Source organism: Mustela lutreola, chromosome 15 (assembly GCF_030435805.1).
Source record: "Mustela lutreola isolate mMusLut2 chromosome 15, mMusLut2.pri, whole genome shotgun sequence".
NCBI lineage: Eukaryota > Metazoa > Chordata > Mammalia > Carnivora > Mustelidae > Mustela > Mustela lutreola.
The window spans coordinates 59,540,782-59,567,662 of NC_081304.1; the positions used below are offsets into that span (position 1 = coordinate 59,540,782).

Below are 26,881 nucleotides of genomic sequence, written 5' to 3' on the forward strand. Positions count from 1 at the left end.
CGCACCCCGAGAGGGCTCCCGATTCAGGACGTCTTACTGGCGACGCTGGGAGCCCCCCCAGCCCTGCACAGCCCTCACATCACCTCCTGCCAGCCCTTCATTCACTGCCCATCTCGGGGAGACCCCCCAAACCCTCCTACCTAAAACCCACGCACACAAGCATGCACACACACACACAAAGGTGCGCACACACACGTGCCCAGGTGCAGGAACACGGTGGGTGCGTGCGTGCACTGTGTGAATCCTGCACTTTCGAGGTCTGAAAATTCTCATCAAATGTTGAAAACACGCCCCCACAGCCCAGTTCCCCTCTCCCTGCTGCAAACCCAGCACCTGCTCACTCTCAGCACCCATCTGCTCTCTGCCCTGCCACGCAGCATCTGGAAGCTCAGCCCCGGAGGGTTGGAGGGAGAGGGTTTCTGCATTTCGTGCACTGCCCTGCCTGCTGCCAGTGAAACGGCCCATCACCGTATCAGCAGCAAACCCTAGTCTCGATACTGTGCCCTAACCACGCAAGACAACTGGAAGAGGAAATGGGGGGCTGGCCCCACACCCTATGTGCTCCTCCAGAATCTCCTGTGACCCGGAGGCATTTCTAAAACCCAGATTAAGGAGAAAGCAGCAGCCATGATGCAGCCGGTACTCAGTGTCTGATGAATAACCACATCGTGACTCCATGAGATGGGTCTATCCTTGGTGGTAAGGCACCACCTTCCCCGGGAAAGCTGAAGGAAAGGCCGCGCGTTTCTGCGCACCTGTCCCAGGGTACACACCTGCCCCACGCACTCACCAGCCCCCTCAGCCCCGCCCTGCACGCCCATCCCTGTCCCCACACGGTCACCCGTCCCCGCAGGAGCACATGACCCAGTGGGCACGTCCCTGTCCACGCCCGCGCACCCGTCTCAGGGCGCCCACCCTTGCTCCTGGGCTCTTACCACAGCTTTGACGGTGGTATTGTGATTACCTAGAAAAACGACCTTAATCTCAGCAGAGAACGCTAACAAATTCAGAGGACAAGGACCAGGTCTGCAAACAGACTTTTACACGATGCTATGAAAAAAAAGGTAGGTCCAGATGTGAGCACACTGCTACGGGCAGAGGTGCGTGTGCACACGGACGCACGGGTCTACACAGAGTACAGCTGCACAGAGACGAACGCGGACTAACGTCTGCGACCGGGGAGTCTATGTGATGGTCACACTCTTCTTCCAGCCCTTCCACAGGCTTCGGGTTTTTCAAGATAGCAGGTTGGGGGAAAAGTTTTGTAAACCTGAGTAAGTTGCCAAAAATTGGCCTCACTAACAAGGGTCTTCAGGACACGTACACTCGGGAAGACGAGCTGCCCTGCCCACATCTCCGGCCTGTGTTCATGCCGCAATAGACAGACCTGTGCTCATGCCACAGCAGACGGAAGCCCGTCTTGCTCCCACACACACGAGAGCCCCCAAAGAGGCCGAGGCGTGACGTGTTTGCAAGGACCAGACACCAGCTGGGCCGTGGCCACAGCTCCCGGGGGGAGGGGCGGGGGGGCGCAGATCCAGTCACAAGAAGGCCCAACCCGGGAACAGGGCTCATACCTCCGTACCTTTCACATTTGTCTACCTCCAGTCACATGGTTTCCAGCCCACGGTTTTGGGGACACGGGAGCACGCATATTTACACACTCTCACTCTCTGGGACACACAGTGCTCTGACCTCCCACACACCCATCCTAGGCTCTGACAAGCAGCCCCGCTCCTTACTCGTGGTCTCAACCGCCAGCAGCGCCGAGGGCGGACGGTGGGATGACGCAGGGCAGTCGGGCCGCCGGGGAGCACGGGCCGCTGTGCAAAAGCACAGGGAGCACTACGAGTACCTTGGGAAGCCCGCAGGCGATGGGGCTTCAGGCCAGGAACGCAGCGGTTCAAGAGGCGGGCGGCAGGTGATCTCCCACGACAGAACTTTATTAGAAACCGAAAGGGGAGCAGGAGAGGATTAGGAATCGGGCTCCGGGGCCGGTGGTGGCTTCTCGTCATCAGGGGGACAGTCGATGAAGTCAGCCAGCATGGCGGCCGTGTCATCCTGCACCTTTTCGGCAAAAAGACGTAAGATTGGAAACGGTCACACACACACAGGCACACAAAAGGACAGTCCCAGAGCTGAGCCCCTTCCCCTGCCCGCCTACCTTCTCGGGGAGGGCGGCCGTCTCTGACTCGGCCTCCGCCTCCACATCTGCCACGGCAGGTGTCTCGGGGGGGACCGGCACCTCGTCACCCCCGCTCTCAGTCCCCTCCTCCAGCAGGGTCGGGGGAGCCAAAGGCTCCTCTTCCTCGAGCTCCTGGGGAGGTGGCCCAGCTGGGACGCTCTCCGGGTCCGGCGGACCCTCTCCCTCGGAGGGGAGCACCTCAGGGACCAGCGTGGGGGCAGCCTCGGCCCCCGGCCCCTCCCCGGCCCCCGGCTCCTCTACCTCCAGCAGCAGCCCGGGCTCCCCTTCGGGCTCAGGCTGCGCCTTCGGGGACTGGGCAGGGGGCAGCGCCGGGGGCGGGCTCGGCGGCGGGGGCCCACTCTCCTCTGCCGGTGCCCCTGTGGGGCCGAACTCCACCTCCTCCAGCTCCTCCAGCTCCTCCTCCTCCTCCTCGTCTTCCTCCTCTTCCTCCTCCTCCAACTCTCCTTCCTCTTCCTCAAACTCCTCCTCGAACTCCTCTTCTTCCTCTTCTTCCTCCTCAAAATACTCCTCCTCCTCCTCCTCTTCCTCAAAGTCCTCCTCCTCCTCCTCCTCCTCCTCCTCCTCCTCCTCTTCTTCCTCCTCCTCCTCCTCCTCGTCGCTGCTGTTGATGTTAATGACCGTCAGGTCTTCCTCCAGGCCGGGGGGTCCTCCGCCGCCAGGAGTCCCTTCAGGGACCAGCTGGGGAGGCGGCAGCGCCACGGGGCCCGGTACGGGGGGGGGCGGGGGGGGCGGGAGAGGCCCCGGGGCCGTGGGAAGCTCCTCGGGCTCCTCTTTGGCCGGCCCGGGAGGGGAGGCAGTTGGCGGGCCGGCTGGAGCCACAGGCGGGGGTGTGGAGCCCGAGGGGGGGAGGGGCGGCAGGGGAGGCAGCCCCTCGGGGACGATCACCACGCTGTCATCAGAGTCGCTTTCCAAGGAGATCTCCACGTCGGATGCCTCCTCCTTATCATAGTGGACAAAGGCCGGCCTGGGCACTCTGCCCCCAAAAGTCTCATCCGGGGGTATGGGGGGTGGAGGAGTGCCACTAGGGGCGAGGACGGGGTCCTCGTTGGAGCCTGCCCGATGGTTCTCTGCGCCAGGATGGAGCCGGGGGGGCACAGACACCAGGCCTGGGACGGAGAGGCCTAAGTGGTTGGCTGTGGCTGGAGGTCCAGGGCGTGTCGGAGGCAGGGGGCCCGCTGGCGGCAAGGGGCCCGTCGGGGGCATGGCACCCGCCGACGGCATGGGGCCTACTGAGGGCATGGGGCCCACCGAGGGCATGGGGCCCGGGGGATGGAAGGGGGGTGCCCTGAATGGAGATGGGGCCTCAGGTGGGGGGACTGGAGCAGGCGTAGGGCAGGCAGGGCCCATGGACTGCAGGGGAGGGACCCGGGGGTGGGTCAGGGCAGCACAGGTCACCAGCGCTTCCGAGCAGAAAGATGCCACCTGAGGAAGAGGCCAAGGGCAGGTGTGAGCATCAGGCACCAGAAGGGGAGGCCCTGGCTTCAGATGTAGGGGGTAGGGAGGGCCAAGGGGCAGCTACCTCAAGGCTGTCCTCTCGCTGGCCAAGGGAGAAGGCTTGCACTGCGCAGGAGAGGGGAGGCGGGCAGCGGGGAGCCGGGGCCAGCAGGAGTGCCAGCAGCAGGCGGTAGAGCTCCCGGCGGCAGCGGGAGCTGGTATACGGGGAGCTGCCCAGGACCTCGCCCTGCTGGACCCCCATGACCAGGGGGAGGACCAGGTCGTGCAGTCTCTGGAAAGAACACGGAGCACACTCAGAGACAGCGCTCAGACCACCCAATCCCCCCACAGCGCTGGCTCCCAGGGCTGACACCTGACCCCTGGGGGTGGCCCCCATGCAAATAGCGCCCCCGTACCCACTGACCCTGTGAGTCTCTTCCTTGATGAGGGGCCCACACATAAGGACGGTCCGGCTGAGGCCTGGGGAAGGAGAGGGGGGTCACAAGGGCAGGCTGGCTGTGGGTCGGGTGTTCGCAGCCCACACTGAGCCCCCACTTCGGCTGGTGCAGGCAAACCACCCCACTCCAGCCCTCTGTAACAGGGTACACAAGGCCGTGGCCAGCAGAGACGCAGCCAGAGCCGAGCGAGAGGCTACAGGGCCAGCAGCGGGGCCCAGAGCACCGACGAGGCAGGACTCTTGCACGTCCAACACCACCCTGCCCCGCGCCCAGGGCCGCAGGGCACGGCCTCTCCCACCTCTCAGTGCAGCTGCACACACGTCACTATTGGCGTTGGCGTCCCCCTTCCGGTGGCTAGGCGGGGCCGCGGCCTCCCCCATGTCCAGCTTCAGCTTCTTGGGAGCGCTGGGCTTCCCGGACTGTAGCCCCCCATCCGGGCTCCCCCGCGGGCTGCGCAGCTGGTGGAGGACAGACATTAAGTCGCCGGCCCCGGGCCAACAAGGAGGCGGGAGGGCAGCAGGAGACAGCGTCTGGCAGGCAGGCTCACTCCAGCAAGCGTGCCGCACAAGAGTCCTGGGCCAGGAGCAGGGCCTTCACTCACCTTCAGGGTGTCGGCCGGCGGGGAGATGTCGCTGAGCAGGTGGGAGAGCAGGGCCTCTCCGGAGGCGCCCCCCTGCAGCACTCCGGCTGAGGCTCCGCACACCTGAACCCACAGCTCCAGCACGGCATATACCTTGGCCCGCACGGTGCTATGGCGGTGGGGGGTGGGGGGGACAGAGAGCAGTCCATGAGGGGGACGCCCTCGGAACTCCCAGCCCATGCTCTCCGGTACGCGCCCGCCCTCACGGTCACCTGTACGGCCTCTCCTGGCCTGGGGAGAGGGTATCCCTACCAAGGTTCCAGGCATTGAGGACCTGGGGAAGCAGGCGGCTGATCAGAGCCCCAAAACGCAAGAGGCGGCCTCCACACCTGAGAGTGAAGAAAGAACAGTGAGCTCCGCTCCCGGTGCGTCCTCGTCTCCCAACCACCCCGTCCTCTCCCACTCACGCGAGAATGAGCGCAGACAGCAGGTCCAGGGCGTCCAGATGGATAGAAGGCAGAAGCAGCAGCCGCAGGGGGCCGTCTCCAAGCAAGCTCTGCGGGAAAACACGGCAGGAGTGGGGGAGCGGCCACGCGGAGAAAGAGAGGGACATAGAGACATGTGTGCACACAGAAAGGGGCCCGCACGCCCCACTGGCCCACCAGGAAAGACCCCGTCCTCTAAAACAGACCTGGAGAGGACGACAGGGAGCGTGGCTGGACCTCTCAGCCATGACCCCGCTGAGCCCCAGGTTCACCCCCACCCTGGGGAAGCACCCGCTGGATGCGTCCTGAGAACTGGAGCCAACGTGCCCCAGTGGGCACATATCAGGACAAGCACCGCGGTGGCACCCGGCCAGAGAAAGGGGGCTGGCCAGGACAGCCTCAGGAGACGCCGCTGTGGGAGTGGCGGCTCCCGCACTGCCCCCACCCCCTGTCCAGCCAGAGAACACCATGCAGAGCGCCAGCTCCACTCACGATGCTCTTGGCACTGATGCTGAGGGCCCGGCAGATGACATCCAGGATTTCCTGCACAGGGACGGACACGGGAGCCCCGAACTCTGAGCTAAAGAGGAGGAGAGTAGACCAGTCCTCAGTGCGGGCTCCCCAGCCTGACCGCCCCCCGTCCCCCGGCTCCACCCTGTCCCGATGAGGATGGCCCCGGAACCTGGTCCCCACACACCTGAGCATGAGCCCCAGGCAGCGGGCCAGTCCGCAGAAGCGCTGCCGCAGCCGCAGCAGGACATGGGCGTCCCCGTCCTCCGAGGGCGTGAGCAGCATCTCCACGCCAGGGCCCTCATACTGCATGGGGGCTGCACGGAAACACAAGGACGTCGCACCCTGACACCCTTCGTCCACCCCTCCTGCCTTCCTTGTGGAGGTGGAAACCCACTACCCACTCCCCCTCCCCACCACCCACCCCCGGCCCGTACCGGTCTCTGCGCCCTCATAAAGGGCCCCCAGCAGGCTGTGCAGGGAGGCCAGCAGGCTGCGCAGCTCCTGCTCCCAGCTCTCTGTGTGCTTCAGGCCCTGCGAGAAGCCGGCGCCCAGAGAGGGCAGCTTGGAGTAGCACTCGCAGGCCAGCTGCAGGAGAGAGGTCGGATGCGGTCAGACGGGACCCCGGCCCAGCCCCGCAGCCCAACGACCCCCACGTGCCAAGACAGCTCAGAGTGGAGCAGAAAGGACAACGAGGCATCTTGTGCACGAAACAGGCGGGAAGCGAGAACCCGATCCGACGGCGGCAACAGAGAGAAAAGCCAAGAGATAACAGAAGCTCCAGCTTCTGCTCCAGCTCTCCGCCTCCCTCTCTTCCCTTTACCTGCTGGAGCTGGGGGCTCAGGGCATCCACCCGGGACAGAAAAAACGAGGCCAGCTTGCCCTGGGTCGGGGGAAAGAGAGGAAGAGGCTGGTGAGTCAAGGGCCAGAGAGGAACACTCTGGTCCACTGCCAGCAGCAGAACGGAAACCCAGCTTTCTGTCTCCTGCGGACACAGAACCCGCAGTGCCCAGCCTGTGAGCAGACCTGCTGACAGTCGGCCCTCGTCCTCAGTTCACCTCCCGGTCCCGCCCCACAGACACGGGGCTCCCTCAGGCCCATTTCTGCAAAATGACAGTCCTGTTCCTCCAGCTTCGACCAGGCGAAGATGTGAGCCAGGGAGAGAGGCCCCAGGCAGGGGTGCGCTGGTCAGCACAGGTCAGAGCAGCCTGGCCATAGGCAAACACCGCTCAGCTGGCCGCAGCAAAGCCACCTAGAATCCAGGGGGCCTGCAAACATAGCTGGCAAGAAACATTTTCTGTTTCACTAGCCTGTAAGATAACTACAAACGCGGACAGAGAGAACCCAGCAGCGGCAGCAACATCTCTGCCTGCCACCAGGTGAAATCACGCCTTTCCACCTCTGGTTCTAATTCGCAGGCATCTGGAAACACTGGTCTACGTCGTACATCACTAACTCGGAATTTTAGGCGCTGTTAGAGCTACGATCTCCGCATCTAACTTGCTAACAGTGACACACGAGACTCTATCACACTCTTCAGAACGCACGTTCTCATCAGAGTCGGGAAGGTGTGAAACGGGGCCCCCGGCTCCAGGGGAAGTGAGAGGGCATCAGAAGGACCCGAGACGTGAGCCCCGGGGGCGGGCCGGCAGCCAGCAGGGCTGAGAGGAAGGACACCCACAGGGTAGGACCAGCAGGGAGACGCATGGTCGGGAGCACACAGAGGCCGTGGACCCCAGGCTGGGGAATAGAGACCCAGTGAGTACGGGGCATCTTGCACACGATGGTGAACTCACAGAGGAACCATGGGCTGCAGACACACAGAGGCACTTCCGGACAGAGGCCAAGCCTCCCAACCTCCCCCACACCTGCCCCGCAGCGGGAACTGCGTGGGGCTTCCCATGTCACCCTTCAGGACTCACAGCCAGCCAGCCAAGTGCTGCTCTCGCTGACCCCAGGGTACAAGGCCTGGAACCACTCCCAGGGTCGGGGGGTGCCTGGAGGGCACCTTCCCAGCAATGCGGGAGGCTTCGGTATGCTTCAGACCAACAGCAACCGCACACATGTCTCCTGACTGCTCCGCTTCCCCGAGGACATTTCCTGGAGGGCAGCCAAAGGCCTGATCCCAGAGTGCCCTGCCCTCTCGGTCCACTCCTGCTCCCACTTCCGCCTGCAGAGAGCAAGGCACAGGGCAGGCTGCGGGCCATGTCTGGAAGTGCGGCAAAGCACAACCCTAGGAGATGCACAGGAGTGGGGGCTCCCGCAAGACACTCCACCTGACCTGCGAGCAAGCAGTGTGCCCATGGGACATGGCCCCCATGTCTCAGGCCACAAAGCACTCATCTCCTCGGCGAGGAAAGTTAGAGGCCCTGCGGACTCACCTCCCAGCCTCAGAAGGCAGGGGCGCAGCAGCCCAGACTGGGAGAACCTGGGAGACCGTGGCTGCCCTGGGATCCTCCACACCAAGCCAAGGACAGACACTCCCACAGTACCTATCCTGTCCTGTCCCCACAGCAAGAGCCTCCAGGTACAGACCGCCCGGGAGCCTTGCATTTTCCCACGGACACGCTGGCAGCCCACAAAGCCAGAACCCTCCGCAGATGGCCCTTCTCCACAGGACACCTTATTCTTAGCAAAATAAAAGCACACCCATCCCGCCCTGTAGCAACATCTGGAAAAGGTCTTAGAGCTCTACAAAGTGCCCTGGAACTTCGGGCCTGGCCTCAGAAACTCAAGGCTGAATTCTCCTCCACGCTCATAGGGACAACCAAGACACACCAGTGCAGGGAACACTGGGCATCCCAGAGGCCCCAACGGTTTGAACCCAAAGGTTGGTGGGGGCGGGGGGGGGTGCAGGCAGACAGACATGCCCACTGGGAGCTGAACCAATAAGCCCCACAGGAACGCCTCGCCCTGACCACCGACCAAAAGCAAGCTCAGGCACAGGGACCCAGCCTGCGGCACGCAAGCAATTCCCTTAGAGCATTTTAGAAAAAAGGGAGAGTTTACAGAACTCGGTAAAACTTTGGTTAAAAAAACAAACAAAGGGGCGCCTGGGTGGCTCAGTCATTAAGCATCTGCCTTTGGCTCAGGTCATGATCCCAGGATCCTGGGATCAAGCCCCACATCAGGTTCCCTGCTCCACGGGAACCCTGCTTCTCCCACTTGTGTTCCCTCTCTCACTGTCTCTCTGTCAAATAAATAAAACCTTCAAAAAAACAAACAAACAAACAACAACAAAAATAAAACAGAAAAACCACAAGCAAAAAACCCCGTACAGGTCATGACATAGTTTAGTCGAAACTACGTGTTAATACAGAAAAGCAGTCAGTCAGGAAGACTTCCTGGAGGAAACGGCAAGAGCCGTAGGCAGCAAGTGAGACAGGATGGGAGAACGGACAAGGCAGACAGGGGAAGGAGTCTGGGTTAAGGGCTTTGGCATCAGACGCGGGTTCCGATCTTCACTGAGCACCGGCAAGTCAATTTCCCTGTGAGCCCAGAGAGCCAGCCGCGGGGACAGGACCGTGCGCTCGGCAGACGGGTGCTCCGAATCCTCCGCTGTGGGCTCTGAGCTAAGACAGTGAGCAAGGGTTACGTGGGTGGAAAAGGCCTTTCGGGGAATACTTACTTTGAGAGACCCACAGGCCCGAGGAAAGTAGGTCATGCAGGCCTTCATGCCCTCCAGCGCTGAGAGCTCACACTATGGGCAGAACAGAGAGTCAGGCTGAGGCGCAGAGCCCAACGCCCCCAGGACCCCACAGGCTCACCATCCCCCGCCACACTGTCCTCGGCCCTACCTCTCCTCCCTCTCCCACCTGCTCCCTGCACTCCAACCCGCTGGAGGGAGAGCACTGTTCGGGCTGGGGGCAGGGGGCTGGGAGGGGTCTCACCTCCGGCCTGAGGCCCAGCAGGGAGGTGAGGAGGCCAGGGAGGTGGTTCATGGAGATGTCCCGGAAGAGCGTAGGCAGCTGGGCTGCATAGCGGAGCAGGTCCCTCAAGACAGCCACGGCCAGCTCCATCGTGGGGGGCGGGTCCTGGGACTAAAAGCAACGAACCCCACGCTCCTGAGCTCGCCTCCGCAGTCACCAAGAGGCGGTGGCCCGGGGAGGGGCAGGCCAGCATGGAGCTTCCGAGGAACACCGCACTGTCACTGTTGCCCACACACCCACTACCCACTGGGACACGGGGATGTAGCGTGTCTACAGAAAGGACACGTGTCTAGGCTTTAGTACCACGGGTATCTGAGGCCCTGAATGTGCTGGGAAGAAACAAAGCCAGGCCTTACAGATCTGACTAACGGAAGATGGCAAGTAGTTCTCCTGACTGCGCTCCCCCATTAGGAACGGAGGAGCATCCTTCTCGCCCAGGGACAGCCACAGCCATAGCGCAGCCGCCCCATGTCGCCGAGTAGGCTTCGGCCTGGCTCGCACCTACCCTGGACTCGTGGAGGAAAAAACAGAGTGGATCTAGGACTGCCCTGGAAAATCAACGTGTACACGGGAAGCAGAGTTGGCACCGACCTCCTGCCAGACCCGAGGCCGTGCAGCCACGAAACAAGTACAGCTCATCAGTAAGCAAGTAAGCTCGGGGAGGGCTAAGGCTGGGCCAACTGGTGCGGGGCATGGAGGGGGCGCATGATGTGATCAGCACTGGGTGTTCCACACCACTGATGAACCCCAAACTCCACATCTGCAAACTAATGATATACTGTGTGCTATCTAACTGAATTCAAGTTAAAAAATAAAATAGAAATTAGAAAAAAGAAAGTGAGAACAGGGACCTCTGACACTGCATTTTGGTCCCATTAATGCCCCCTCTGGTCACCCCTCCTCACCTTCACAGACAAAGGAAGCCCTGGGACGGGAAAGAGTCCCCGGCCACACCTGAAACCGTCCCTTCATTCTCACAGCCCTCTCCCCCATCCTGTCACCCTGTGCGTGGACTGTCCCCCAGCGCCTGTCCCGCTAATCCCGCAGAGAAACACCCCTCTGTAAATACCCTTCCCCAGCCCCACGCACCTGCCCGAAGTCACTGCACAATTCCCTCCCATGAGAGCCCAGCATGGGGACTGCCTGGCTCCCCCACGTGCTCCCGCTCCCGACCCATGTCTGTGCTCTGCCCCTCTCCGAACCCCTGAGCTGCTCAATCGGAAACCCAGCATTCCGTCCACACCTCGCTCCACCTCTGAGCCGCAGAGACACACACACGGGTCCTGCCCCTTCCCTCCACGCCACCCAACCCACAGCCCTGCCATGCCGTCTGTGGTGCAGTGCCCCGTCCTGTTGGCTCCCCTCCGCTACCTGGCCGTGTCCGGGGGGGGCGCGTCTTCCCACGCTGTCCGTGGAAGTGCCCGAGTACACCCTCACCTGAGCTTCCACTGCCCCCCAAACCCACCGAGCCTGCGGGCTGCCGCTCACACCTGCTCAGGGCTATGCTCACTAAGGGAGTCGCCGAGGCCTGGCTCCCCAGGCTGCCCCCCTCCCCTCTGAGCCTGACCGTCCTGGTGCTCGGAAATCCGGGGTTGTCTCACACATACCTGTTCCACCATCAGGACCTGTCCACTTTGCCTCTAAGCCTCTCCTGGACTCAACTTCTCATCCTTTCTGCAGCCTCCTCCCGTCCTTTCTGCTCCTCCCTGGTAGCAGACGCTACCAGGAGGTTTCCCCTCTACGAGGTCTTTCCGCTTACAATCTGGCTCCTTTCTAGTTCTTTCTCCAAACAGCAGCCGAGGTAGTACTTCCAACTGAGAATCTGATCACGTCACCACCACCATCATCTCGTCCTCACCCCGACTCAAAACCTTCCATGAGGGGCACCTGGGGGGCTCGTGGGTGAAGCGTCTGCCTTTGGCTCAGGTCATGATCTGAGTCCTGGGATCAAGCCCCGTGTCAGGCTCCCTGCTCAGCAGGGAGTCTGCTTCTCCCTCTACCCCTGCCCTTATCCCTCACTCATATTCAATCTCTCTCTCTAATAAGTAAATAAAATCTAAAAAAGAAACAAAACCCACCTTCCATGAATTCCCAGTGTTCCAACAACAAACACCAAGCTCCCTAACATGCCCCAGGCCCCCACACGTTGTTCGGTCCCGACATCCCTCCCTACCCCCCGTCCCCAGTGGCATCTCATCAACCACACTCGGCCACACCAGCTTGCTGGTAATTCTCCAACTGGGCCAAACTCCTGTCCTCTCGGGGCTTTTGCACACTTATCAACACGTTCTTAGCCCCATCAGCTCAGAGAAGCCCTCCATGAACCACTGGTCCACAGAGACTGTGCTCTTCACCCACGTCCCGGGCGGCATGCTGCGCCACACCCAGGGCGCCTTCCCTTCTGTCTGTAAGCCGCTCCACGCCCCACCAGGCCAGACAGCATGCCCCGAGTGGAGTCACACACTCTCCTGACGGGCTGGCCGGGCCCCCAGCTGTGCGATTATTCTAGAAAAGCCTCTCCCGCTACAAAAGGCATTAGCAACTGTATGGTCTGTACAGCCTATTTTCGCACGGCCCACAAGCTAGAACAGGAGTTTTATATTTTTAAACAGTTGGAAAGGAAAAAAAGAAAGAAAATGCAACAAAAAGCATACGTGGTTTGCAAAGCCAGAACACTTCCTATCTACACCCCGGAGAAGAGCACAGAAACCCTCAAGCCACGGTGGGCACACCAAAACGAACACAACCCTGCATGTCAGCCGCACTTGAACGATGAAAATTTTCCTAAAGAAGGTTTGGCCAGAGGGACACCTGAGTGGCTCAGTGGGTTAAAGCCTCTGCCTTCGGTTCAGGTCATGATCCCAGGGTCCCCGGATTGGGCTCTCTGCTCGGCGGGGAGCCTGCTTCCTCCTCTCTCTCTCTCTGTCTGCCTCTCTGCCTACTTGTGATCTCTGTCAAATAAATAAATAAAATCTTTTTTTTTTTTTTTTTTTTTTTTTAAAGATTTTATTTATTTATTTGTCAGAGAGAGAGAGAGTGAAAGCGAGCACAGGCAGACAGAGTGGAAGGCAGAGGCAGAGGGAGAAGCAGGCTCCCTGCGGAGCAAGGAGCCCGATGTGGGACTCGATCCCAGGACGCTGGGATCATGACCTGAGCCGAAGGCAGCTGCTTAACCAACTGAGCCACCCAGGCGTCCCAAATAAATAAAATCTTAAAAAAAAAAAAAAAAAAAAGGTTTGGCCAGAGACAAAACACGGCCTTTGATCACACAGTCAGCAGTGTATTTAGAGAATTACTGGACAGACAGACTCCTGTCATACTGAGGCCTTCAGCACCTACTCGGTACAACCCCCTGAAGTTGTTCTCAGTAGCTTAAAAATTCAGAGACTGATCAAACCTGGCTGCAATCCGAACGCCATCACACACGCTTGCAGTCACACAAATGAAGGACGACGAACTGCCAGGGCCGTGTGGAGGACAAGGCTCTGACCATGGGGGAATTCAGACGGGAGGACTGCACCACGTCTCCCGCCGGTACACAGATTTACGGATTTCCACGGCGGCTGTCAGGTAAGTGCAATTTACTGACCTGCTCTGAACACATGCTCTGGAAACGTGAGTACCAGCTAACTGGGCATGGTTCACATGCTGCATTTTCTGAGTAAAATTATGCTGTGTTGTTTTTCTTTATTTCCTGCAGACATTTACTTCTTGGAAAGTCCCTCAAAGCCCTGTGCTAGACTCTGAGAACCATGCCAGCGGGGGCCAGGGTCACCCGACCACGGTGCCCCCACCCAGCCCCCGTGGACCACTCAGCCCCCGTGCTCAGAATGTGCTTGCGCAAGAATGAAGTGGGGAGATCATCAAAGCAGGTTAGAAAAAAACTGAAAATGCTGAAAGAGGAAAAGGGAGCAGCAAAAAAAGACAAAAAACAAAACAAAACAAAAAAACACCCAAGCAAATAATACATAAAAATAAAACACCCGGAAAAAGGAACTTTCGCGATATCGCTTGTTAGAAAAGCTAGCGAGGAAGTGAAATCCATCAGTGGTTCCAGTGTGTGAAGGTCAAATGAATCAAAACACCCCCTGGATAAAAACATCAGAAAGTTTACTACCATGTTTACACCTGACGCTCGTGCTCCCTGCTGTCAGGACCCTGCCTCTCCTGCCCCTGTCCTGGCGGGGGCAGGACCCCTTACCTGCAGCACCTGCTGAATGCTCCGGAGCCAGGACACGCAGTGCTGCTGGAACATCTCCGTGGGGCTCTCTCCCACCAGCAGGGACAGCAGACACAGGCCCTCAAACCTGCAGGGAAGCAGCCAGTGACAGCCCACAGCGGCAGCCACGCTCCCGAGAACACCAGTCACCACGCTGGTGCACCAGGGGCCAGAGCATATGCCCCTTCCAGACCCTCAGTGCTTTCCGACTCCCGAAATGCCTGGAGGGCTCTGGTGAGATGCGAGCAGCGAAGACGCTGGGAATGGAGGTGGTCCCAGGTAGGATGAGCTGGGGCCGGGGCAGGCGGAGCTCACCCCATGGGAGCCCACGGGAAGAAGGAAACCCTCCACCCTCTCGACAAGAAGCCCCTTGAGTCCACAGGGTGCTGACCATGGATGGATGGACAGATGGACAGCCTGCTTCTTGAGGAACCACCCCCTGGAAAAATGAGGCTTAAAGACTCACCGAGTTTTGATGGAACCGAGCCGTGCGTTACTGAGACCCACCAGCGCCCCAACGGCGGACAGGTTCTGGGGGAGCAAACAGGGAAGCGAATCAGGAACAGGACGCTGAAGTCGGTGGGGGCGCTTCTCTGGGCCCTTCCCTGCCCACACCTGTGGAGCCTCCCCTGAGCCCCAAGGCCCCATTTCCAGCAGCTGACACTCAGCAGCCTGTACCTCAGGGGCCTTCCTCCAGGCCCGTCCTGCCTGACCCCTTCTCCCACCTCCCTCCAAGACCCACATCCCAGCTCAGTGTCCCCAGGCAGCACCCAGCACAGAGCAGATGCCACACACACTTGCTAGACAGATGCTGACCCCATCTGTTACCCTCGGCCTTCACCCCCAAACCCTCCTCATCCTGTTCCCGGCCTCCTCAGAGCCGTTAGCCAATGCCAACACCGACCCAGTCAGCCAGAGCCTCCTTCCCGCACATTCTGGGGGCCCTGAAACAGGTTTCCTCCCAGGCCTCCCAAGAGTACCCTGCTGCCCCGCGGAAGGCCGAGCTCCTCGCATGACCCCTGGGCCCCCCTAACCGTGCCCATCACTCATTCTCCCAACACACACGGGACACACGGCAACGGATGAAGGGGTCCAGAGCCAGACAAAATCAACAAGGTCCCCGCTCTCACGACGAAAATGTTGACTCGCTTCTTCAGTCAATACGTATTCAAGGTTAACCTCACATGCGACGTTGCTCTAGGTGCTGGGGAGCGTGTGTGCTAGATGCACATGGCAGAAAATACACGAACGACCCAACACTAATGAGTGGGATGGCGCCAAGGGCCATGGGGCAGCCTAAAGCAGACTCGGGAAGGAGCCGAGCACCTGGCATGGGGGAGGGAGGTCGGGCCTCCCCGCAGCAGGCACAGAAGCCCTCTCTGGGGGCGCCCTCGAGCGAAGGGAACAGTGAGACACACCCTTATCTGAATACTCTGCCGACAGGAAAAGAAGATGGTGCAGCCACTTCGGAACATTCTGGCAGCATCTCCGAAGGTCACATGACCCAGCACTTGCCGCCCCGGGGACAGTCCTAAGAGAACCAAGAACCCAGTTCTGCCAAGACCCGCACATGACGCTTCCCAGCGTCCTTCCTGACAGCCTAAGAGTAAAACCACCCGAGGGCCCACGCACCGGTCGATGGACCACAGACCCACAGGACGGAAGAGTGAGTGGCCATATTAAAAAATAATAATAATAGGGGCACCTGGGTGGCTCAGTGGGTTAAGCCTCTGCCTTCAGCTCAGGTCATGATCCCGGGGTCCTGGGATCGAGCCCCACATCGGGCTCTTTGCTCCATGGAGAGCCTGCTTTCCTCTCTCTCTCTCTGCCTGCTTCTCTGCCTACTTATGATCTCTGTCATATAAATAAATAAAATCTTTAAAAAATAAATTAAATAAAATAATAATGATAATAATAATAATAATGAAGCTCTGGGACACGGACGAGCATTCAAAACGTGATGCTACACGAAAGCAGCCCCAAAACGCCACGTGTAAAATCTGTTCCCGTGAGCCGGTGGAGACAGGCAAACCGAGAGACAAAGAGTAGAGCACAGCCGTAGGGAAGCGGGAAGGGACCACGGGGGCCCAGGGCTTCCTTCTGGAGGAATGAGCCATTCTATACCCATCATGGCGGGCGCGCGGCCCCCACGGGCAAGGGAGCACACAACTCTTGACCTCCGGGCTGCAAGCTCCAGCCCTGCGTGAGGTGTAGAAATTACTTAAAAAATTAAACCTTTAAAAATAACAGTAATCAAAATAAATACATGAGATTGACCACAGCGATGGCTGACTGGCTCCACGCATCCGCAACAGGACAGCAAAGAGGGGAACTGCAGGTTAAGGCATCGACTCTGGGTTTCAGCTCAGGTCAGGATCTCCAGCTGGGAGCCTGCTGGTCCCTCTCCCTCCCTTGCCCTCTAAAATATGTAAATAAATCTTTTAAACATAAGCAAATAAAATAAAATGTTGACATGTAGGGCATCGGGGTGAAGGGTCTATGGGGATTACTTTAATTATTTCAAATTTTGCATAAACTTTAAGTTATTTTAAATCAATGGTATTTTTTTTAAAGATTTATTTATTATTTATTTGACAGACAGAGATCACAAGTAGGCAGAGAGGTAGGCAGAAAGGGAGGGGGAAGCAGGCTCCCTGCTGAGCAGAGAGCCTGATGTGGCACTCGATCCCAGGACCCTGAGATCATGACCAGAGCTGAAAGCAGAGGCTTAACCCACTGAGCCACCCAGGCGCCCCGGCAATGGTATTTAAAAAAAAAAAAAAGAAGAAGAAGAAACAAGAGAACTGTGAACATCAAGTACAATTCTTCTGAGGAGTCTTGCCAAGAAGAGAAATGGGGCAGGAGACAGTGGGGCCGGGGAGGGGCGTGTTAAAGCTGTTCGGGGCAGTGCAGGATGAAATGCTCCAACAGTGGGGAGAGCTAGTGAAGTTGGGGGACAGGGGCATGGAGCAGCTCACCCCTCAGTGTGGGAGGGAAGGCAGAGCGTATGGCCACAGACTTAGTGAAACCGGCGGGAACCCAAAGGGCCACCCATCCAACGGCTTCTACCTTCTCAGTGAGACGGGATGCAGGTGAACATCTAAGCGGGAGGGTGCACAGAGGCAGTTAGAGGCTGTCTGAGGAAGTGGAAACGTGGTGGGACTAGGGCGACACTAGGGTCCACTGTAGACAATGACGGCCGTGAGTGCTAAGTGACAGTCCGCAAGGACACCTGTCCTGAAGCCACGCTGGGCTACGCAGGAGCAGGCAGAGAATGAACAGTTAAATTCACCTCAGAGGAGGTACGGGCGGCAAGTACAATGATGGGAGGGGCAGCAAAGGGATTATAGTGGAGCTTAAACTGGGTAAGAAGAGAACAAAGAATGTAACAGATAAGACATAGGTTTATTTCTTTCCAGTGGTGATCAATGCTGGGAAGAAAACCGAACAGGACAATGAGAGAACGTCTGTGTCAGGGCGGACTGGGGCGCAGTGGTCAGGAAAGACTCCTGTGAAACAGGCACACAGAAGCTGAGACTTAAGTGGGAAGTCACCCTCCACGAGCTTCCCGAGTTTCCCAGAGAAGCGCCCAGGAGCTGGTGAGCAAGGGTCCCAGCAACTCCAGAAACAAGGTGAGCTTGGGCGGCTGGAGCGGGGTCCACACAGAGAGGGGGCGGTGTGAGATGAAATCAGGTCAGCAGAGGCCACACAAGGTAGGGATTACTGTGCGGTTTTCAGCAAAAGAATGTTGTCATTTTATTGATATACTTTTTTTTTTTTTTTACGTCGACTCGATGCCCAGCATGGGGCTTGAACTCATGACCCTGAGATCAAGAGTTACCTGCTCTACGGACTGAGCCAGCAGGTGCCCCTTTTATTGATATTTTTAAGCTACTGACTAGGGCACAGAACAGTACAAAGCCCTGGGAATAAAAGCAGAATAAGACATTCCATCCTTCTAAGAACACGCAGTTACAAGCGAAATGAGATGTGGGATTTGCTTTAAAAAGCTGGGGGAGGGGAGCAGAGTTGGGACGGTGGGCATGAAACCATTTGGTAAAACATCCATTGTTAAATTTGGGTGATGGGGACAGCATAGGGTGGGATGGTTCAAAATACTGTTTTTTTAAAAGATTTTATTTATTTATTTGACAGAGAGAGTGAGCACAAGAGGCCGAGAGGAGGCAGGCTCCCGGCTGAGCAGGGAGTCCGACCAATGCAGGACTCTATCCCAGAACCCAAGAAGCATGACCTGAGCCACCCAGGCATCCCTCAAAATACTATTTTCTCTACCTTTGTGTACTCTGAAGTAAGTTCTATCTTTTTTTTTATATTTTATTTATTTATTTAACAGAATAAGAGATATCACAAGTAGGCAGAAAGGCAGAGAGAGAGAGGGGGAAGCAGGCTCCCTGCTGAGCAGAGAGCCTGATGTGGGGCTCGATCTCAGGACCCTGAGACCATGACCTGAGCCCAAGGCAGAAGCTGAACCCACTGAGCCACCCAGGTGCCCCGAGTTCCATCTTTTTTCATTACACACAAAATAGAGCAAATCAAAGCCTAGCTGTTTGGTGAGGGAAGAAGGTTATATAAACATGTGAAATGAATAAATGTATCATTTCACTATGTTGTAAGAAAGGACAGCTAATCACAGGTAAAGGTTTGGAAGGGTTTCCCAAAGGCAGTGAAAAGCACAGAACTGAAAAGATTTTTCCAGGGAGCAGGGCAGCAGCACGGGGAGGGACCCCAAGTGGAGAACAGTGCAAAGGCCCAAAGTCAAGAAAACCCAGCTAGAGAGGATTGTAAACCCGGCAAACGCCATCAGCGTTTTCCTGGAGCAAGCTCACTCCAGGTGCCATGAGAGAAACGAGTGAAATGCCACAAGACCAAGGCAAGCACACAAGTCTTGCTATAATCCATACCAGAAACTGGGCAGTTTCACTGTGCAACTACTGAGTTCCCGCCACCTATAGGAAAGCGAGTTAGTGATTCAGCCAAAACAGATGGCCCAATCGATGGTTCTATTTGTCTTTCCAATAAGCTCCAAGCCTATTTCCTTACTTTCATTTCTCTTTTCAATTAGACTAGAGGGCGCCTGGGTGGCTCAGTGGGTTAAGCCACTGCCTTCGGCTCAGGTCATGATCTCAGGGTCCTGGGATCGAGTCCCACATCAGGCTCTCTGCTCAGCAGGGGGCCTGCCTCCCTCTCTCTCTCTCTCTGCCTGCCTCTCTGTCTACTTGTGATTTCTCTCTGTCAAATAAATAAATAAAATCTTTAAAAAAAAAAAAAAATTAGACTAGAAATTCTCCAAGGGAAAAGACCACGCCTACGTGTCTACCAGAGATGAGAACAATAGCTACTGCGTAACAGCACCTCGGTATTGTTTGAATGAAAACAGGCAGACGCAAACCCTCCAGGTGGCACTGTGAGCCCCACGAACCCAGGATCCAATACGAGGGACAAGAGATGTTAGCAAGAAAAAAGGCAGGCTATGCCCCAGAATGTGGCGCGGACAATATTAAAGGGGGAGCCTAGATTCCCACACCACCTTTAGCTTTGCTCGAAATTCTGCCAGGCTTTAGACACTTGGGGAAAATAAGACATTGGGTTCACGGACTTGTCTTGAGGGAGAAGGCAAAACTTGGGACAAGGAAAGAAACCACAGGTGTATAGGCAGAAGAGACAACGTTTCAGAAACACACGTGGATTAGAAGGTGGGAGAAGTGGGCTGAGTAGCAGAGGTACAGTTCTGTCACCCTCAATGGTGGGGAGTAACGTCAGTGTCAGCGATGAGACCGTCCCTGATAAATCTGGGACTCAGACCAAAGAACTATCCAAGGTTGAGACAACCCTCCTGCTGGAAGGAAGCAGGGTGCTGGCAAGGTCCGAGGAACAAAGATGGGACAAGGAAGAACTCATGTATATGGATCTTGAGAGGTGGGTAGAATTTGGGGAGGGCCGAAGCGAGGACGATGGCAGTGGATATGAAAGGAGCACCCACCCTTAGACGCGGGGTTGGACACACTATGCCTTTCTACAGGCAGTGCCTTCACCTGCAGGAGAGAGCGGAGTTCAAGCTAACACTGGAACATGCCAGGAAGGATATGGAAAGGAGTGGACAGATCTGAAAGCTACTTGGGTAATAAAATCAACAGGACTGAACATGAGGAAGGCATGGGAGCAGGAACGTGTTTTGGTGGACATCTGGGTTCCTAGTTTGCGGGTCCTTTGAAGGACCCCTTCTAAGCCAGTCTACAAGGCTCTGCCCCGCACCGCACCAGCCTCACTGTGCCCACGCTGGTCCCCATGGCCTCCCAGCCCCATACGCGATGCCCCTCCTGCCACGGGACCTTCCCACGTGGACTTCTCCCATTTACTTTCCCTAGCCAACCCCCTGCTCTTCCGGGGACGGGGGAGGATCTCGGCTTAAGCTCCAACGCCTCAGGAAAACCTCGGGGTCAGGCGAGGAGTCCCGGCCACGCCACTCTCGCTGTTTCCAGACACTGTATTCAGCGCCACCGCATCTGAGAGTGGAGCGCCCGAGGCTCCGGCTCGGGAGGACCTCGGTCAACATTCGTCGTCCACGTCCGTTCACTCGGTCGGAACAATCCCACAACCAGACCGCGAAGGGAAGAGGGAAGATGGTGCAGCTGAGCGGCGGGGCCTGGACTCGAACCCACAGTCCCGAGCGACTACCAACAGCCCAGCGGCGGAGCAGCGAGGCCCCTCCTCTCGCCCCGGAGTTTCCGCCGACGGCGTGAACATCGCCCAGACCGACACGGGCTCCGGCAGAAGCCCCCAGCCCTTCCAGCCCGCCCTCCCCGCCGCCCCCCGCGCCCCGCGGCCCCGCAGCGGCGCCGGCTCCCGGGCAGGGCCGCGGGCACGCGGGCCGCACTCACCTGGGCCCCGCCCACCGTCCCATGCAGTCGCAGGAGGCACATGAGCCCGGGCAAGTGCGGGGCCGAGCGCACCGGGGGATGCACGGGCGCCACGGCGCCCCCCGCGCGCGGCTGCAGCAGCCCGGACACGCTCTCCAGAAGCAGCAGGCGGAGACGCGGGCCCGAGCCCACCGCCGACAGACCCCCCGTCCCGCCGGGCACCCCGGCCGCGGAGCCCGCCGAGGGCCCGCTAAGAACGGCTGCCGCCATCTTCGCCCGGGCTCCGATGGTGGCGTGGCGCGATGACGCAAACGCACCGCGACGGGCGTCTGGTGGGGAGGGGGCGTGAGGAGGGGGCCGCGGCCCTGCGCACTGGGCGGCCGGGGGCGGGGCTCTGCGCGCCGTGCGTGAGGGAGCATGCGCGGGCGGGCCGGCCGGGGCGCGGGCAGGCCACGTGGGCCGGACAAAAGAAGCCCGCGGCCCGGGGCTCAGCTGGCGCGCCCCGGGTGCGGACGGTTGGCTGTCTGCGGGGCCGCGGTCGGGGGCGTGTGTGCTGCGGCGGCAATGCCCAGGCGGCGGTCCGCGCACCCCTCAAACACGAGCTCCGACAGCGCCCGGCATGCAGGGAGACGAGCCGCCTGGGTCCCCGAGGCCTCCATCGCGACCGCCCCACGCTGCCTCTCTGTGCTGCCGGCCACTGGGCCGCGGGCGCGCTTTAACCCCTGCTGCGTCCGTGCCGCGGTTCCCGGGTGCGGCCTCGGAACGCTCCAACACCTCTCTGTGTGCTTGTCCTGCACGAGGGCGACCTCACAACCCGAAGAAAAGTCAAGGCTAAGGGTCACCCTTACTTATTTCCTCTCCAAACACGAATCCCCTATGGCTGGGTTTTTCTCTATTTCTCCGTCTCCAGGGTCCCTCTGGTCCCGGCCCCCCTTCACTCCTATGGCCTCTTCGCGGCTTCTCTTGTGGCCCCTGGGCAGTCCTCTCTGTGCAAAGCAACCAGTCTTTTCAGACGTAAGTCGGTTAGTAATACTAATATTAGTAACTATAGAATATATGTATATAAATATAATCCCACTCCCTGCGTAAAGCCCTTCGCTGGCTTCCCAAGAGGTGACTGAAATCCCGCCCTCCCACCCGGGCTCCTAGAATCCTTGGGATCTGAGGCGTCGCGCCTCTCCGACCTCCATGCTAACCACGGGTACCCTCAGTCGGTCCCTGTGCTGTCTCATCCCTGAGCCGAACTAGCCTTTCTATCCTCCAGCAAGCCCGCTCCCACCGCAGAACCTTTGCACATGCTGCTGCTTCTGCCTGGAATAATTTTCTCTTTCAAGCTCTGATACCATCTTGCCATCCTCAAAGAGGGCTCCTTTTTTAAGTAGCCCCCACGCCAAACCCCTTCATCCTTTACCAGTCACCCTGCTTATTTTTTTTAAATAGCTCATAACACTACCTCAAGTGTATTTAATTTTTTTAAAAGAGAGAAAACACAAGCCGAGAGGGGGGAGAGGGAGAAGCAGACTCCCTGCTGAGCAGGGAGCCCAAAGCTGGGGTTTGCTCCCAGGACCCCAAACTCGTGACCTGAGCCAGAGGCAGATGCTTAACTAATTGGGCCACCCAGGTGCCCCTGCAATGTATTTCTTACTTACTGTCTCCTCTGGCTAAAATACATGAGAGGGGTCTTCTCTTCCTCACTACTTCAGTCTTATCGCCAAGAATAGTGCCTGGCCCATAAAAAGTGCTCGATACAGGGGGAGAAAAAGGTGGCCGCCAAGGCCGGAGGTCTTTCGGTGTAAACGCCGAAGTCGCGCAGGGGATCACCCACGGATGGAAAACTTCCATCACAAGCATAACCATATTCGGAGCTGAAATGGACCAAGCATTTGATGAGCCAATGAGAGACCACATCACACAGACACATTGGACAGAAGACATTCCCAATGCTGCTAAGTGCACAGTTATCGGAGGTTCTGGATTCCTGGGACAGCACATGGTGAAGCAGTTGCTGGCAAGAGGCTACACTGTCAATGTGTTTGATATGCGGCAGGGGTTCGACAATCCCCGGGTGCAGTTCTTCCTGGGAGACCTCTGCAGCCAACAGGATCTGTACCCAGTTCTGAAAGGTGTAAGCACAGTTTTCCACTGTGCATCACCCCCACCATCCAGTAACAACAAGGAACTCTTTTATAGAGTGAATTACATTGGCACCAAGAATGTCATTGAAACTTGTAAAGCAGCTGGGGTTCAGAAACTCATTTTAACCAGCAGTGCCAGTGTCATTTTTGAGGGTGTCAACATCAAGAATGGAACTGAAGACCTCCCTTACGCTGTGAGACCCATTGACTATTACACGGAGACAAAAATCTTACAGGAGAGAGAAGTCCTGGGTGCCAATGATCCCGAGGGGAATTTCTTAACCATGGCCATTCGCCCTCATGGCATTTTTGGCCCAAGGGACCCCCAGTTGGTGCCCATCCTCATCGAGGCAGCCAGGAAGGGCAAGATGAAGTTCATGATCGGAAACGGGGAGAATTTGGTGGACTTCACCTTTGTGGAGAACGTGGTACATGGACACATCCTGGCTGCAGAGCACCTCTCCCGAGATGCAGCTGGGAGTGGGAAGGCATTTCACATCACCAATGACGAACCCATCCCTTTCTGGACATTCCTGTCCCGCATCCTGACAGGCCTCAACTACGAGGCCCCCAAGTACCACATCCCCTACTGGGTGGCCTACTACCTGGCCCTCTTGCTGGCCCTCCTGGTGATGGTGATGCGTCCCGTCATCCAGCTCCAGCCCACTTTCACACCCATGCGTGTCGCACTGGCCGGCACATTCCACTATTACAGCTGTGAGAGAGCCAAACGGCTCATGGGCTACCGGCCACTGGTTAGCATGGATGACACCATAGAAAGGACCGTGCAGAGTTTTCGTTACCTGCGGAAGGTCGACTGATGCAGCCTGGAGACTGGGCCCGTCTCAGTGCATTCCCCAGCCACCAACTCCTCTGTGGACCCGCAAACTAACATCCTTCAAGGGTGGAGGAAACAGCTGGCATTTCCCCCGTTGTCAGATTGGACTGGAATTTCTTAAAGCAGGCAGCTTCATATTCTGCTGTTTGGTGTTCTGTCCATGTCGCCCTCCCCCCACACCCGCCAGGTTACTTAGCATTCCAGCGTCCTTATACGTAATCGAAGCTGTAGGGGAACAACAATCCATTTGCTAATCGATGTTGGGAAACTAGATTTACTTCCGTGCAACGCAGTACTAGAGTAGAAGCCACAGAAGGAAAGCAGGAGATTCCAACACATGGTGAAACTTTAAGAGAGATGCAGAATGTAAAGCAAACACTTTTTAAAAGCTTAAATAATTGTCACCCCTCACCCCATCAGGCCCTAGCGGGAAATGACCGAGTTCTCTGCCCAGTACAGCTGGTGTGCCTGCCTCCATTGTTCTTTCATAAAACACTCTTTCGTGGACACGTCTCTCTCTCTCTTTTTTTTTTTTTTTAAAGATTTTATCCACTTATTTGCCAGCAGGTGCAAGAGGGAGGGAGAGCTCACGCAGGGCTAGTGGCAGGCAAAGGAGGAAGCAGACTCTCTGCTGAGCAGGGAGCCCGTTGTGGGGCTCGATCCCGGGACCTCAGGATCATGTCCTGACCCAAAGGCAGACGTTTAACCGATTGAGTCACGCAGGTGCCCCCACACATCTCTTTATCAGCAGAGACCCGTTGTCCCTTTTAGTTGCAAGGCAGTGTGCCCTAGTGGCTTGCCGTTTCTGCTGTGTAGCTCTTCTAACATGGGGCATGGGGCTGGGTGACAGTGAGCCACTGGCGTTTGGGCAGAAAGTCCATGAGATGATGCAGAAAGGACAAATTCTCTGCAGCTCATGCTCATAGACCCCTTCCGGCCAGTTTCCAAGAGGCAAAGCACACAAGATGCGGTGGTCTCTATTTTCTGGTGACGTTCTGCTTACAGAACCTGGTTTCACGGGGGGTGGGAGGTTGGGGGAACCAGGTGGTGGGTCTTGGAGAGGGCACGGGTTGCATGGAGCACTGGGTGTGGTGCAAAAACAATGAATACTGTTACACTGAAAAGAAATTAATAAATAAAAGAACCCGGTTTCTTCCCAGAAAAAAAAAAAAAAAAGTGCTCGATACATATTTGTTGAGTGAATAAAATGAAAGTTGGATGAAAGAGAAAGCCTACTCTGGCAAAGTGCCTTCTAGGAAGATTGCCTTAACACCTACCCCCCAATCATATGAAACTGTGCTTTATGCATAATCCCAATAACAAGGTTTATTACTGTGTAGGAACTCTTCAGAGATGTGGGGAGTGTGTTTTTTTTTTTTAAGATTTTATTTATTTATTTGACAGATCATAAGCAGGCAGGGGGTGGGGGGGAAGCAAACTCCTTGCTCAGCAGAGAGCCCAGGACCCTGAGATCATGACCTGAGCCAAAGGCAGATGCTTAAGGACTGAGCCACCCAGGTGCCCCCGGAGTTATTCTTGATTATTATGTGTTGCCCCTTTGCAAGAGGCTTCTTCCAATTTGTCATTTTATTTATTTTAATCTCTTAGTCCTCTAGAGGTAGGGCATTTCAATAAAAGCCACAGACTCTGAGCTAGACCGCTGGGTTCGGACCCCAGCTTTGCCTCTTGCTAGCTGTATGAGTCTTTGAGTTTCTTAACTGTACCCCCACTTCCTCATTTGTAAAGTGGGGGGTGATCATAAAACCCTAATGCATAGAGCTGTGAGTACTGAATGACCTGATATTTGTAAAATGCTTGGAACAGTGTTTTGGCACATGGTAAAGTGTATCCTGGTGTTACTTATAGCCCTGGGGTTTGATGTCTTAGTAAGCTTTTCCTAAGCTCCAAGGTTATAAAAATATTTTCCTGTTTTTCTCCTAATCCTTCTATAGTTCTATTCCATGCATTTAGAGCTTTAACCCATCTGGAATGTATTTTGTTTAAGGCATGAGATGGAGACATCACTTCTTTTCTCCCAAATGAATAGCCGACTGTCTCAACCCAGCTCAGTGAATATGCCGTTCTTTCTCTGTCGACTAGAAATACTACCATGTGAGTCTGTATCGGGGTCCTCTGTTCCCTTTCATTGCTCTGTTTCGTATCATTGCACCAATAACTATTTTAATTATTGTTAACATAATAAATTATCAGGTTAGACAAAGGCCTGCTTTATTCTTATTTTTCAGAATTATCCTGGCTAAACTTGTGAGTTGATTTTTCTGATTGTTTAGAATCAAGTTCCCCTCCCCAAAAAGGCCCATTGTTATTCACTTACTTAGTTTTGTAAGATTTTATTTATTTATTTGACAGACAGAGATCACAAGTAGGCAGAGGCAGGTGGGGTGGGAGGGATGGAAGCAGGCTCCCCGCTGAGCAGAGAGCCTGATGTGGGGCTCGATCCTGGGACCCTCAGACCATGACCTGAGCCACTCAGGTGTCCCCTATTCATTTACTTTTAAAGACTAGTCAGGTGCAGCAGTGAAGAGAAGGGGGCAAGAGTAGAACAAGAAGTTGGAACCATGAACCATCACTTGAGATAAGCCACTACCTTTGGACCAGCTTCCCATTGTTATTTTGATATGGTGTCAAATTTATACACAATCTGCAGAGAAACAACATCTTTATAATGATGGGTTTTCCCACCCGTATATGACCCATCTCTTTAATTTTTTTCTACTCTTCTTTAACATCTCTCTAAAATTGTCCTTATATTAGTACCTTTTAATACAGTAACTTTCATGCCACAGAGACCACTACAGTTCAGTCCCAAAATCACCTTATTTTTTTAAAAGATTTTATTTATTTATTTGTCAGAGAGCGAGAGAATACAAGCAGGGAACAGCAGAGGGAGAAGGGGAAGCAGGCTCCCTGCTGGGCAGGGAGTGCCACACGGGGCTCAGTCCCAGGACCCTGAGACCAGGACCTGAGCTGAAGGCAGACGCTCAACCAACTGAGCCACCCAGGTGTCCCCCCAAATCACTTACATTTATACCAATATTTATCTCATTATGTTCTGGTCCTGACCCTTTGACAAAAGTGATTCATAAGTCTAAAAGAAATGTATGATCTAAAGCTTGGAAGGGAGGAAGAGTGAGCTTAGAAGGGGGAGACAGAACTGAGGGCCTATGTTTGAACCTTTTTTCAAATAA

The 26,881-nt window shown here is 56.5% G+C and overlaps 2 protein-coding genes across 3 annotated transcripts; one reads left to right on the top strand and one right to left on the bottom strand.

The window, feature by feature from the left end:
* Positions 1-1,912: 1,912 nt before the first annotated feature.
* On the bottom strand, positions 1,913-21,003 carry PELP1 (proline, glutamate and leucine rich protein 1). Of its 2 annotated transcripts, none has more exons than XM_059148628.1 (17): positions 20,721-21,003; positions 14,288-14,352; positions 13,804-13,909; positions 9,564-9,713; positions 9,302-9,373; positions 6,497-6,583; positions 6,111-6,261; positions 5,861-5,990; positions 5,656-5,743; positions 5,146-5,234; positions 4,951-5,067; positions 4,700-4,847; positions 4,397-4,556; positions 4,065-4,120; positions 3,726-3,932; positions 2,165-3,628; positions 1,913-2,067 (listed from the first exon to the last, which is right to left on the bottom strand). In XM_059148628.1, exons 1-17 carry the CDS (start codon positions 20,967-20,969, stop codon positions 1,975-1,977), a joined length of 3,432 nt encoding a protein of 1,143 aa, XP_059004611.1. In that variant the 5' UTR covers positions 20,970-21,003; the 3' UTR covers positions 1,913-1,974. The 2 variants fall into 2 exon arrangements, with proteins under 2 accessions (XP_059004611.1, XP_059004612.1); XM_059148629.1 differs by having other exon boundaries at positions 6,497-6,556; positions 20,721-21,002.
* Positions 21,004-22,455: 1,452 nt separating this feature from the next.
* Positions 22,456-24,181, top strand: LOC131816525 (sterol-4-alpha-carboxylate 3-dehydrogenase, decarboxylating-like). The gene has a single exon (XM_059149339.1). The coding sequence runs from the start codon at positions 22,570-22,572 to the stop codon at positions 23,653-23,655; it is 1,086 nt and encodes a 361-aa protein (XP_059005322.1). The 5' UTR covers positions 22,456-22,569; the 3' UTR covers positions 23,656-24,181.
* Positions 24,182-26,881: the final 2,700 nt, after the last annotated feature.